The sequence below is a fragment of the Pteropus medius genome, unplaced genomic scaffold, assembly GCF_902729225.1.
Source record: "Pteropus medius unplaced genomic scaffold, Ma_sr-lr_union100, whole genome shotgun sequence".
In the NCBI taxonomy this organism is placed as follows: domain Eukaryota; kingdom Metazoa; phylum Chordata; class Mammalia; order Chiroptera; family Pteropodidae; genus Pteropus; species Pteropus medius.
In genome coordinates, this window is record NW_024351647.1 from 5335452 (window position 1) to 5347093 (window position 11642).

At 43.7% G+C, this 11642-nt stretch overlaps 1 protein-coding gene across 2 annotated transcripts; it reads left to right on the plus strand.

Moving 5' to 3' along the window:
• Positions 1-1286: 1286 nt before the first annotated feature.
• On the plus strand, positions 1287-6640 carry ACTC1 (actin alpha cardiac muscle 1). 2 transcript variants are annotated; one of them, XM_039843976.1, is made up of 7 exons: positions 1287-1465; positions 2076-2226; positions 3345-3669; positions 4314-4475; positions 4599-4790; positions 5588-5769; positions 6315-6640. In XM_039843976.1, exons 2-7 carry the CDS (start codon positions 2098-2100, stop codon positions 6456-6458), a joined length of 1134 nt encoding a protein of 377 aa, XP_039699910.1. In that variant the 5' UTR covers positions 1287-1465; positions 2076-2097; the 3' UTR covers positions 6459-6640. The 2 variants fall into 2 exon arrangements, with proteins under 2 accessions (XP_039699910.1, XP_039699911.1); XM_039843977.1 differs by lacking the exon at positions 1287-1465 and adding an exon at positions 1531-1682.
• The last annotated feature ends 5002 nt before the right edge of the window (positions 6641-11642 follow it).

Genomic DNA, 11642 nt, shown 5'->3' on the forward strand with positions numbered 1-11642 from the left:
TGCCCAGTTTTCTATTTTTAACTGGTGTGAACGGGAGGAAAAACGCAAGCATTAAAAATCAAAGTGCCAGTCAAGGACTGAGAATACAGGGCACCCCAGGGCAAACTAGTGATCTGTGTCCTTCTCTTGTCTCTGATCTTTTCCCCACTTCCCGCTTCACATTGTCTTTCGTTCCTTTCTCCAAAGCCCCAAGATCCTTCGAAATCTATTTCCAGGGAGCTGATATCGGTCATTTATACCAATGCTTCTCATACTTTAATGTACATACAAAGCAACTGGACATCTGGCTAAAATATAGATTCTCATTCAGTAGTTCTAGGGTGAGACCCAAGACTCCGCTTTTCTAAATCATTCCTGGCTATGACGATACTGCTTATCCAGATGATATATTCATATGATTGAAGCTGCTGTTATCTTCCTGACAATAATATCTGCTCTCTCAGTCTTGTCTCCAGCTGGAATGAAGGTCTTGCCCCCAGCTTACAGATTTTTCTCTATCCACCTTCAAGGGGACAAGCTACTTTTGGCATTTGTTTCTTCATTCACTTTGGCAGCAGGGGACAAAGACCTGGACAAAAGACCAGAGTCTGAGTTCAAATAAAACCCTCGGAGCATGAAGAGCTACATGATATCCAGGCTGGGGTAAACCTGACCCCTTCTTTAGAAAGACTTGGCCAAGCTCTCCCCACAGGTTTGCTTAAGCCTTGTCCCTGGCCAGACCCTGAGCCATGCGTGGGTTGGGGACTAAGGTGGCCTTGGTTAATCTCAGCTTTCTGCCCTAGAAGAGGATGGCCCCAGCTCCCTGAGTCGTCCAGGCTGGTGGAGACTAGACCAGAAGGGTGTCTTGTCCCTTTTCTGGCCACTCAAATGTGCTGCTTTGGTGCCCTCTGGGCCTATGAGGACTGCCAGGGCTCTGCTCCTCCAGCTCTTAGTCCTGCAAGATGAGAAGCTGCTGTCACTCCTCCGCTGCCCTGGCCCAGCTGTCAGGACCCCTTAGCAGAGGGCAGGGTGCCAAGACTTCCCTCCTGTATGTGGCTTATTGTCTCTTAGGCTGAAGGGGCTGCGGAGGAACCAGCCCACAGCACACCCAGAGAGCACTCCCATCCAGGAAGCAGAAGGGGTGGGAAGGCGTCACTTAGTCTTCTCCTGCCCCCTACCCTTCACCGCCCGCCCCTCCCTAGCTCCCTATTTGGCTATCCCCCTGGTTGCCCCCTCCCCTTCCTTACATGGTCTGGGGGGCCCCTGGCTGATCCTCTCCCCTGCCCTTGGCTCCATGAATGGCCTCGGCGCTCCTCAGTGGTGTGAAGGCGACCAAATAAGGCAAGGTGGCCGACCGGGCCCCCCACCCCTGCCCCCGGCCGCTCCAACTGACCCCGTCCATCAGCGCGCTATAAAGCAGCGCACCCTGCGCCGGGCACCCAGCGCCTGCCGCCGCCGGAGCCGAGCCGAGCCCGACCCGCGGACGGTGAGTCAGCGCCACCCCGCCCACGTCCCTTCTCCCCGCCCGGCACTGGACCTGTCCACCCAGCCCGCCCCGAGCCAGTCCCCGCGCTCCGGCCGCCCTGGCACTTTTTTTTTTTCTTTTTTTGAAGACCTAACTTTTCGACTTGGTTCTAACTTCTTTTGTGCCGGGTCGTCACAGGAGAGGGGCGCGGAAGGGGAGCCCTACAGTCCCCCATAAGGTGTCGGGGGTCCCTGATCTCGGGCGCTCTTCCTTCCAGCTGGGACACAGGCGTGGACCGGGATGGGGATGGGGATGGGGCCGAAGTAGCTTCCCAGTTTGTGAAAGGGCGAAAATGTAAAGGGCCGGGGAGGACCTGGGGAGGTGACTCTCACTCCTTGCACCGGGGACAGAGGGTGAGCCCCCCTGTCCAGGGAGCCTTGGCGGTTCCTCTCCCCTTCTCTATCCAACCCCAACCCCAACCCCGCTCCTTCCTCCCACCCTTCTTTTTCTGTCCCGAGGGGAAGGGAGGTGGCCTGTATCCCAGCCCCTCTGCTCTGTCCCCTCCTCCCGGGCGAGGAAAAAGCCAACTCCACAGACACCGAGCGTGGGTCGCCCCACTCTCTTCCTGCAGACCTCGCTGAAGCTGTGTCAAGATGTGCGACGACGAGGAGACCACCGCCCTGGTGTGCGACAACGGCTCCGGGCTGGTGAAGGCCGGCTTCGCGGGCGACGACGCGCCTCGCGCGGTCTTCCCGTCCATCGTGGGCCGCCCACGGCACCAGGTACACTTGCCGCCCAGCCTGGCCTGCTTTCATGGGGAGCAGTCTCCAGCCCCACTCCACACCTCTTCCGGCCATCTCTTCAGCCCAGCAATCTAGGAAATGTCTCACCTGCCCCTCCTGTTTCATGAATTCTTGAGGAAAAGGTGGATTAGCTTCAAAGCCAAACCAAAACCAGCAATTCTCACACCGTGGCGGAAGGGGGATGTGAAAGGCGCATCATTTTCCTGCCCACTTTAGGAACAGAGCTCTCCAACAGTCCAACTCCTTGGTGCGAAAAGGCAGCAGCTTCTCTCCTCCACTCCTGACCTGCATCTTTAATCCTCAGGGTCTTCTCTACCTTTTGTACACTGCAGTTTTTTCCCTGGCCTCCCTCTTCAGTCCTGTTCAAAACTTATAATAATATAACTTCTGTCAACCAGCCAGAGCCAACCCACATTCCTCCCTCTTGTTCACAGCCAGTTGACAGGGCTCCCAAAAGATGTAATCTATCTGCTTCTTGGCTGTTGTGCTTTTAGAATCCAGACGTGACAGAGGCAGTAAGTGCCATGGTGATAGTAACATACCACCTTGTTTATTAAGAGAAATGTCATGCTCTCTGGCTTTGCCACATGCCTGGTCAGACAGCCTGCCAGGGAAAACTGTGTGGGCCCAGGACAGCGCTGGACAGGCTGGATTTCACCAGCAGGGTGATAATGGCATAGCAGCCCATCTTTTTATGTTCACTTGATGAATGTCAAAATCTTTCCTTAGGAGAATAACAGTGTGTCATTAATGCAGTCGTTTCACAATGTAGTCATTTATATTTTAGTTAACATGGGTGATGAGCTTCATAGTTTAATGAAAGCATTATGGTATTTTTAAAATGAGGTAAGGCTCTACTTCAGTAAAATAGCATTGTTCCCCTCCCCCCGGTTATTTCTAAACAATAGAATTTTATCTCTTGGGGAGCAGATAGAAGAAGGTATTAGATTGATTTTAAGTGATATTCCTAAATTGGGGTAAAATCCTATTTATTATTTCTGGTCTTTATAAGGTATTCCTTGACTTGGGCAGTTAGATATAAATTCATATTACTGACATAGTGGAAGCTTGATTTTCCCATCTTTTTCTTCTTATAGGGTGTCATGGTGGGTATGGGTCAGAAGGATTCCTACGTAGGAGATGAGGCCCAGAGCAAGCGAGGTATCCTGACTCTCAAATACCCCATCGAGCATGGCATCATCACCAACTGGGATGACATGGAGAAGATCTGGCATCACACCTTCTACAATGAGCTCCGCGTAGCCCCTGAGGAGCACCCTACTCTCCTCACCGAGGCCCCACTGAACCCCAAGGCCAACCGTGAGAAGATGACCCAAATCATGTTTGAGACCTTCAATGTCCCCGCCATGTATGTGGCCATCCAGGCGGTGCTGTCCCTGTATGCTTCTGGCCGTACCACAGGTATGTTTGGGCTCTGGGGACAGTCACTGATGAATCACATTCCCAAGTCATTGACCTTGATGTGAATCAGCTTCCCCAAATGAAAAAAGAATGATCCCTTCCCTCACACTCCCTGGGAAAGTGTCTGTCCTAAGAGAGAAAGGTAATCATAGTACCCCAAGGTTAGCTTCAGAGCACAGGTGTCTAAGAGCTGAAAGTATATAGATGAGGTTCTACACAATGTATCAGCCTGGAATGTAGCAGTCATTGATATGTGTTCATACCATCACAGCCCCTGGGCAAAATTGCCAAGGAGAACCCATATTCCCTTAAGGGCCTGAGTTAAAAAAGAAAGAAATATATGTAAGTAAGTTAGATGGGAGGAAAGAAAAACAGACTTGGATGCCTTACATAATGTGCTAATGGCTGACAGAGGGATGGTCATTTGAAAGTGTCCTGGGGAAATTTTTCTACCACAATATTTAAAAGGATGATCTGTGGCAAGCTTCATATTTAGCATCCATTATGCTCATTTTTATTCTTCTTGTGTAAAGGATCTAATTTTATCTGGATCCATGCCCAATGCTAGTTTATCTTAGCCAAGACTGGAAGTAGGCTTTGACACAACTAAAAGGGATTTACCTCCTTGTCTGTTCCTCTGACAGGCATTGTTCTGGACTCTGGGGATGGTGTAACTCACAATGTCCCCATCTATGAGGGCTACGCTTTGCCCCATGCCATCATGCGTCTGGATCTAGCTGGTCGGGATCTCACTGACTACCTCATGAAGATCCTCACTGAGCGTGGCTACTCCTTTGTCACCACCGGTGAGTGTGTGTTTCATCTGCCACAGCACATGTCTGCTTTTTCCTTGCACCAGCAAATCCACCTATTTCCTCACAATAACTTCATTCTTCAGAGTTTAACTGTGATACCCTTCATTTCTACAGCTGAACGTGAAATTGTCCGCGACATTAAGGAGAAGCTGTGCTATGTTGCCTTGGATTTTGAGAACGAGATGGCCACGGCTGCTTCTTCCTCCTCCCTGGAGAAGAGCTATGAACTGCCTGACGGCCAAGTCATCACTATCGGCAACGAGCGCTTCCGCTGCCCTGAGACGCTCTTCCAGCCCTCCTTCATCGGTGAGTTGTAGGGTCTGGTGCAGAGGCACAGCTTTTCGCTGGAAATCTTGGAAGGTCCCAGAATAAAATCTATTACAATGAAGAAGGATTAAGGGGCTCTTGAGTTAAAAGAAGTCATAGCTTGGAGTCCCACACAGTTCAGTCTCAGGTTCTGATGGTTCATTAAAGAGATGGCCATCACTGTTCTGTTGCAGTGACATGGTAAAGGATGACACACTGACTTCATCTCGAAATATAGCATGAGACAGAATAGTAACTTAGTAATCCATACCTGCAGGAAAGAGATGATTACTCACGAGTGCCAATTTATTCCAATAAGCTTTATTACCAAGTAGCGAGACTTTCCTTTTGAGTTACTCATTGTTAAATGCAACAAGAATCATCCTCATAGTAATAACTGGACATTTATACGTCACCAAACAATTTTCCTAAGGAATCATTCCCAAGAGGAAGCTTGTGAGGACCTTATTTTAGTCCATACGTAAAAATTGCATGAATTTAACTTAAGTGTTTGTCTTATCCTTTTCCAGTACATCTTCATACATCTGATGGATATAGCAAGTGTTCACTCCAACAGGTGCTAAACACAGTTGTTCATTTCTTGGCAGTCTATTATGGTCTGTCAGCACTTTTAGAGACACCTGTTCCACAAATCCTCTGCAGTGTATCTTATAGAAGAACATATGTTTCAGAGACAAATGGTGACAGTTTAACAACACAGAGTCCTGTTCTTTCCCCTCTATCCTAGCCCCCTGGCCAGAGTGCCCTGTAATTTTTTTTTTAAAACATGTTCCTAGGTATGGAATCTGCTGGCATCCATGAAACGACTTATAATAGCATCATGAAGTGTGACATTGATATCCGCAAGGACCTGTATGCCAACAATGTCTTATCCGGAGGTACCACCATGTACCCTGGGATTGCTGATCGCATGCAAAAAGAAATCACTGCACTGGCTCCCAGCACCATGAAGATTAAGGTAAAGAACTTCTGTGCATGGGGGAGCCAAGGCAGGTCTTGGAATTCCAAGCAGAAACTGCATTCCTAACTTTTTTCTCCCCACACTTAGCTTCCTGTCTCCTAAAGACTTTACCTTTTAGCTTCTCTAGCACTTTTTCTAACACTTTTTCTGATTTTTCTAGCACTGTTCCCAAGACTTTAAAAAGGCTTTCAAGCAGTGAATAAAAACAAATCTTTGCAGAAAAAAAAAAAATTAACTTAAATCTTTCGACACATTTTAAAAGTTCCTAACTATTGGGTTTGGCCTCACCATGCATTTAACTTGTTGCCATGTTATACTCAAGTTCAGAGAAGTAGGGAAATTCTATTTTGTAGTGTCTTTGATAATAGAAATAATGAAATAGAAGAAAGTGCATAAAAATGATTCAGCCATATTGATTTGTGGCATGAAGTATCTTACATGACAGTGAATTAATATCTAACATTTTTTCTGTGAGTCTACCCAAGATGTGGCTTGCTCTGTTGCTTCGGAATTCACTGGAAGTCTTCGTTTTCTTTCCACAGATTATTGCCCCCCCTGAGCGTAAGTACTCCGTTTGGATCGGGGGCTCCATCCTGGCCTCTCTGTCTACCTTCCAGCAGATGTGGATTAGCAAGCAAGAGTATGATGAGGCAGGCCCCTCCATCGTCCACCGCAAATGCTTCTAAGGTGCCTTCTCTCTTAGTCTACCTTACTTTCAGGATGACAGTATTATGCTTCTTGGAGTCTTCCAAACCACCCTCCCTCATCTCTCATCAATCATTGTACAGTTTGTTTACACACGTGCAATTTATTTGTGCTTCTAATATTTATTGCTTTATAAATAAACCAGACCAGGACTTGCAACCTACAAAAGACTCTCTTATTTCCTTTTCGAGTGGGGTCAGTGTTCACTCACTTTAGTCCATGAACTCCAAGACTGGTGACTTCGACAGCAGGTGCGTTGTAATGTTACAGTCCCACAAAGTTCATCAGATGAATTAGTATGACATTTATCTGATGATTACAAGACTAAATTTTGCTTTTGTACTTTGGGACAGAATCATGAATCTATTTCATATCTGAAAAATGGATCAGATTTAGCTTCACATAAGCAAGAAATGGAATCAGAAAAAACAGTTCTCTAAGATTAGTCGCTGTGAATATTAAAAATTAATGTTTTAGCAAATGTTGCAGCTGCTTTTGTAACCACATATATATCATTAGTGAGAAAGTCAAAGATTATTTTTAAATAAATTAGGTTAAATTCTCAATTCTTGGACTCTTCAATTGTATTCTTGCGGACTATGCATGTTAGTGGCGAGACACTGAGGCCAGCTGACTGTTAAGCCCAGCCACTTAGGCCCATTCTAAATGCCCTCTAAACAAATCGGGACCGCTGTGCAGGTTCAAAACAAATGTGAGGAAACAGGTACCAGATACTTCTCCCTACTCAGTGACAGGGGTCTTCAGTCTCTTCATTTCTTTGAAATCCGGGCATCTTAGGTCGAGTGGAGTGAAGGCTATGAAGTCCTGGAGAGGAAGGGGAGTAGAAAGCCACAATATTCCCTTTACTCCCTGTAAGCCTGGTGGGAGCTGATGAATTTTAAGAAATCAACTTTGGAAAGTAGAAATCAATCTCATTGCACAAGTTTTAAATTTTTTTTAATTTTCAGATTAATTTTTTATGAACTGTTATAGCATTTGGATGGATTTAATTGAACTTTCATTTATTGATGAGGGAATCGAGACACAGAGATTAGATAACTGGTGCAATGTTAAACAGCTTTTCTGTGGAATACCCCAGACAAGCATCCAGGTTTTCTGACATCTAATCTAATGGTGCTTCTAAAATCATCTTTAGTCATAAAGTTTAAAACTAAATTTATAAACATACAGACATAAAACTTTAGTCACAGTATATCAAGAGTAATCCCACTCTATCGCACATGCATTTGGGAATCTGGGTTCAAAAAGAATATTTTAGGTTCATCAGATATCTTTAGTAAGTTGCCATTGTCATTATCATTCAAGATTGCAATTGTATCTTTATATTATTCATTCAACAAACAAATGTGAGGAAACAGGTTCCCGACTCTGGGCCAGGCAGGTTAGTAGGTGCAGGAGACATAAAAATAAATCAGGGCACAATTTCTGTGCTTCAGAAGCTCAAAACTTAGTTTCATATTTAGCATAGCTGAATGTAAGTCCTTTTTGAGTCAAGTTAAATAATAAATAAATTTGTTGGCATTTTCTTAAGATCTAAACTTTATTGTAGATTTTCTTTTTTCCCCTTCAATTGTAGTCTGTAGCACAGATTGGCTTAAAAGCTAGATATCAGCCAAGGAGACAATTTTGGGGGAAATATAGGGAGATATGATTTAGCCAGTCTGTCTCTCTTTTTTTCATCTTTCAAATTAAGTACATAAGTATTACAAATTTTATCCTCTGAATATAGTATTACTACTTTAAGTTTGGACAACTAGCTGAGGTATCACTTGTGATATTTTCTATCTATAAACAGAAAAGGAATGTGGATTATTATTTCTACTTAAAAGTAGAAGCTTTCAGAATCGGCTTCTGATATGTGCATGAGAAGTGGTAAGCACACAGATTCTTGTTGAATTCCAAAGCTTTCTCATCCTTGATGATAGGATGTCAGATATTAGAATAGCTAAATTTTCTAATAATTGTGCTTAAGGTAGTTACTAAGGTAACAAAGTTTTTCTTAAGGCCACCTTTACATCTGTGAGATAATTGAGGTGTATATAGTGAGTATGTCTTTGGTTAAGATGCAATGTAAGAAAAACATTATAGATCATGATATTTCCTCTCAATTTATATTGAAATAAATTTTTTTGTTAATTTCTAATACCTCAAAATACCATTTCGGCATTTTTCTTAACAGTGGCCATTAGTGATTGGCATTTTGTGGACGTGTTTAAGTAGAGTTAGAAAAAGAAAATTACTAAAGGAAATAAAATATTTAGAAGAGTAAGATTGGTTTTCTATACCCAGGGCTTAAAACGATGTCACTGTGGCTCCTTCTTTCTCTCCATTTCTTCTATAGGATTTGTTATAAACTGAATTGTATCTCTCCAAAGTTCATATGTTGAAACCCTAACCCTGCAATATGACTGTATTTGGAGATAGGGCCTTTAGAGAGGTAATTAAGGTTAATGAGATCATAAGGTGAAAACCTAACCAAATAAGTCTGGTGTCCTTATAAAAAGAAGAAGAGACATCAGGAGTATGCACATACGAAGGAAAGGGCAGGTGAAGACATGGCAAGAAAGTGTCTACAAGCCAGGCAGACTGGCTTCACCCAAAACCAGCCCTGCTGGCACCTTGATCTTAGACTTTCAGCCTCCAGAACTGTGAGAAAATGAAATTCTATTGTTTAAGTCACCCAGCCCATACTATTACATTATGGTAACCCAAGCAGACTAACACAGGATTTTCCCACATGTTGGACATCATGGCCCAAGATTCACTATCTAACAACTTAGCCTCTATATCAAAAGAGTATCTTTCCATATAGTTCTGACAAAAATTCCAGGGAAGTCTCAATCTGGCCAGGCTTGAGGACTGACTCATACCATCCCTACAATAGGGACCAATCTATATTATTGCGTGGGAGAGGGGTAATTCTTCAAAGGAAGGGAACAAAATGGCATAGGCACCATACCCAGAGCCAGAGCAAGAGAAAATTATGGTAGTCTGTAGGGGGAGACCAATTGTTAGAGGGCTCCAACTTCTAGTTCAGCAGTTTTATTTGATTTAGTAGGCCCCAAGAAGGATGTGAGGAGAACAATTGCTTCACTCACACAAAATGGGGGGGCAAGAATAAGAAGCTTTGGATGGCGTACATATGATTGATTGAATTTTTTCCAGAGTCCAGTGTGATCTAGGAACCCAGTTATTTCTATATAACCAATTTAATCAGATGTTTAAAAGGAAATAATAAATCAGATTAACTTTATGATTAACATGACATAAATATCATAAATATTTCCTAGTGACTGATAGGTAGGGAAAAAATTTTTAGTTTGTTGGGCCTAAAACAGCAAAGGTTGTCTATATTTATCTTAGTGTCTTCCAGGCTCATTATACAAGTAATCTCTCCTTCAGCAGAGCTTGGCTGTTGCTATGGCAACCAAACTCAAATTAGGAAGATACAGGAAAAAAAGCTTTTGGGGAGATTGCAAAAGTATACCTTTGGTCACTAGTGAGACTGAAGCTAGATGTTCCTCACAGTTCACTCACCAGCTCTGTGTGCCATAGATCAAGAAAAGTTGACTAGGAAGATAAAAAGTTTCAGTTCAAGTACCACTCTCTGAGTCCTTATGGTTCTGAGCCCTTTCCCCTGCCTAGGAAAAGGAGCTGAGTCAGGTGAGAGGTAAGCAGGAGAGGTTTGCATGTCCCTCAGCAGTGTTGTGTGCTTATTGCTCTACCATGGGAATCAGGGTTGGAGAGGGGAGACAGAAAGAAATCAAACCCAAGGGAAGGTTGCAGTAAAGCTGAATTCAAATGTGGCATTAATAGCAGATGAGAAATGGACTTGAGTCAAGTGTAAGCAAGGAATTGGGTGAACAATTTAATGTTTAATACAGAAAGAGGACTTGAAGAACTTTTAAAATACTACTGGACAGTGCCAGGGTATGTGTCATATAGAGTAGGGTATGCTAGAACAGACATCATAAAGGAAATTAAAAATCAACCCTGCCTTAGGCAAAATAGTAAAATTTTTCCAAGGTATCTTTAACTGTAGGATCTACCCTTTAGACTTTTTTTCTAGGGTCTTGCACCCAATGTTGGCTACCCAAAACATTCTCCCTACTTCTCTATTATGAGGACACTTAACCTGTCCTTTACTTGCATTCTTCAACAGCAGACTATGCTGATTAAGGTATCAGTTACCTAATCTATGTTCTTGGAGCAAAGTTAGAACATATTCTCCCACTAGAGAGCACTCTCATAATTTAACAATAGTTTTCTGTATATAGTTTATTATACTAACCTGAAGGATCGATACCGCATGGGCTTTCAGTCAAAAAGGGTTGAGTTCAAATCCTAGTTCTGTCACTTAGTCTCTCTGAATCTCAGAACAGAAGGGCTCACTAAAATTGTGTTCCCAGAGTTGTCGTGAGAATGCAATGATATCATGCAATTAATATACTAATCAGTGCACAGTGCCCAGATAAGAACTTCAAGTAAACTAGAACAAAGTTCATTTTCCTTCCCTTCCCCTCTCTTTCTTTCTTGAATGGACTTTGGAGGCTTAGTCAGGGAGGAATGGGTAGAGGGGGTGACGAACTGTAAAGTCCCTTCAAATCACATTGCAATGGTTTCTCTGTACATCCTGAGTTTTTCTTGAGCCAAAGAATCAGAGCAAGAAAAATGAAGAAATAGAAAGTTTAGGAGAGAGAAAACAATTAAAGCAGATTTGTATAAGGAAGTGAAGAAAAGCAAAGAGGTAACTAAGGCTCTTCTTTGGAAGACAAATCGAAGGGACTTATGGTGGGGGCAGCAGAAGCAGAGTCATGTGAGTGTGTGAGTGTGTGTATGTGTGTGTGTGTGTGTGTGTGTGTGTGTGCACGCACATGAGCATGTGCTCCCACATGTCATCTAGGTAAGAGGAATCAACAGATGGCTGGGCTGTTGGCCATGTGAAGGGGACTTCCTTTTTGTTTTTCGGTGCTCCTCAATTCCCACCATCCTCCCCGCCCCTCTTCTCATCCCAGTTCAAGAGCCTGGGTTTCCATTCTTCACTTTGCATCTACAGAATCAGCATAAATAAACAAACAGATGCATGTTTGTTTCAAGTAGAGTTGACTTGGGAGAATTTGGTACCACAAGCCAAGTCTTCCAGC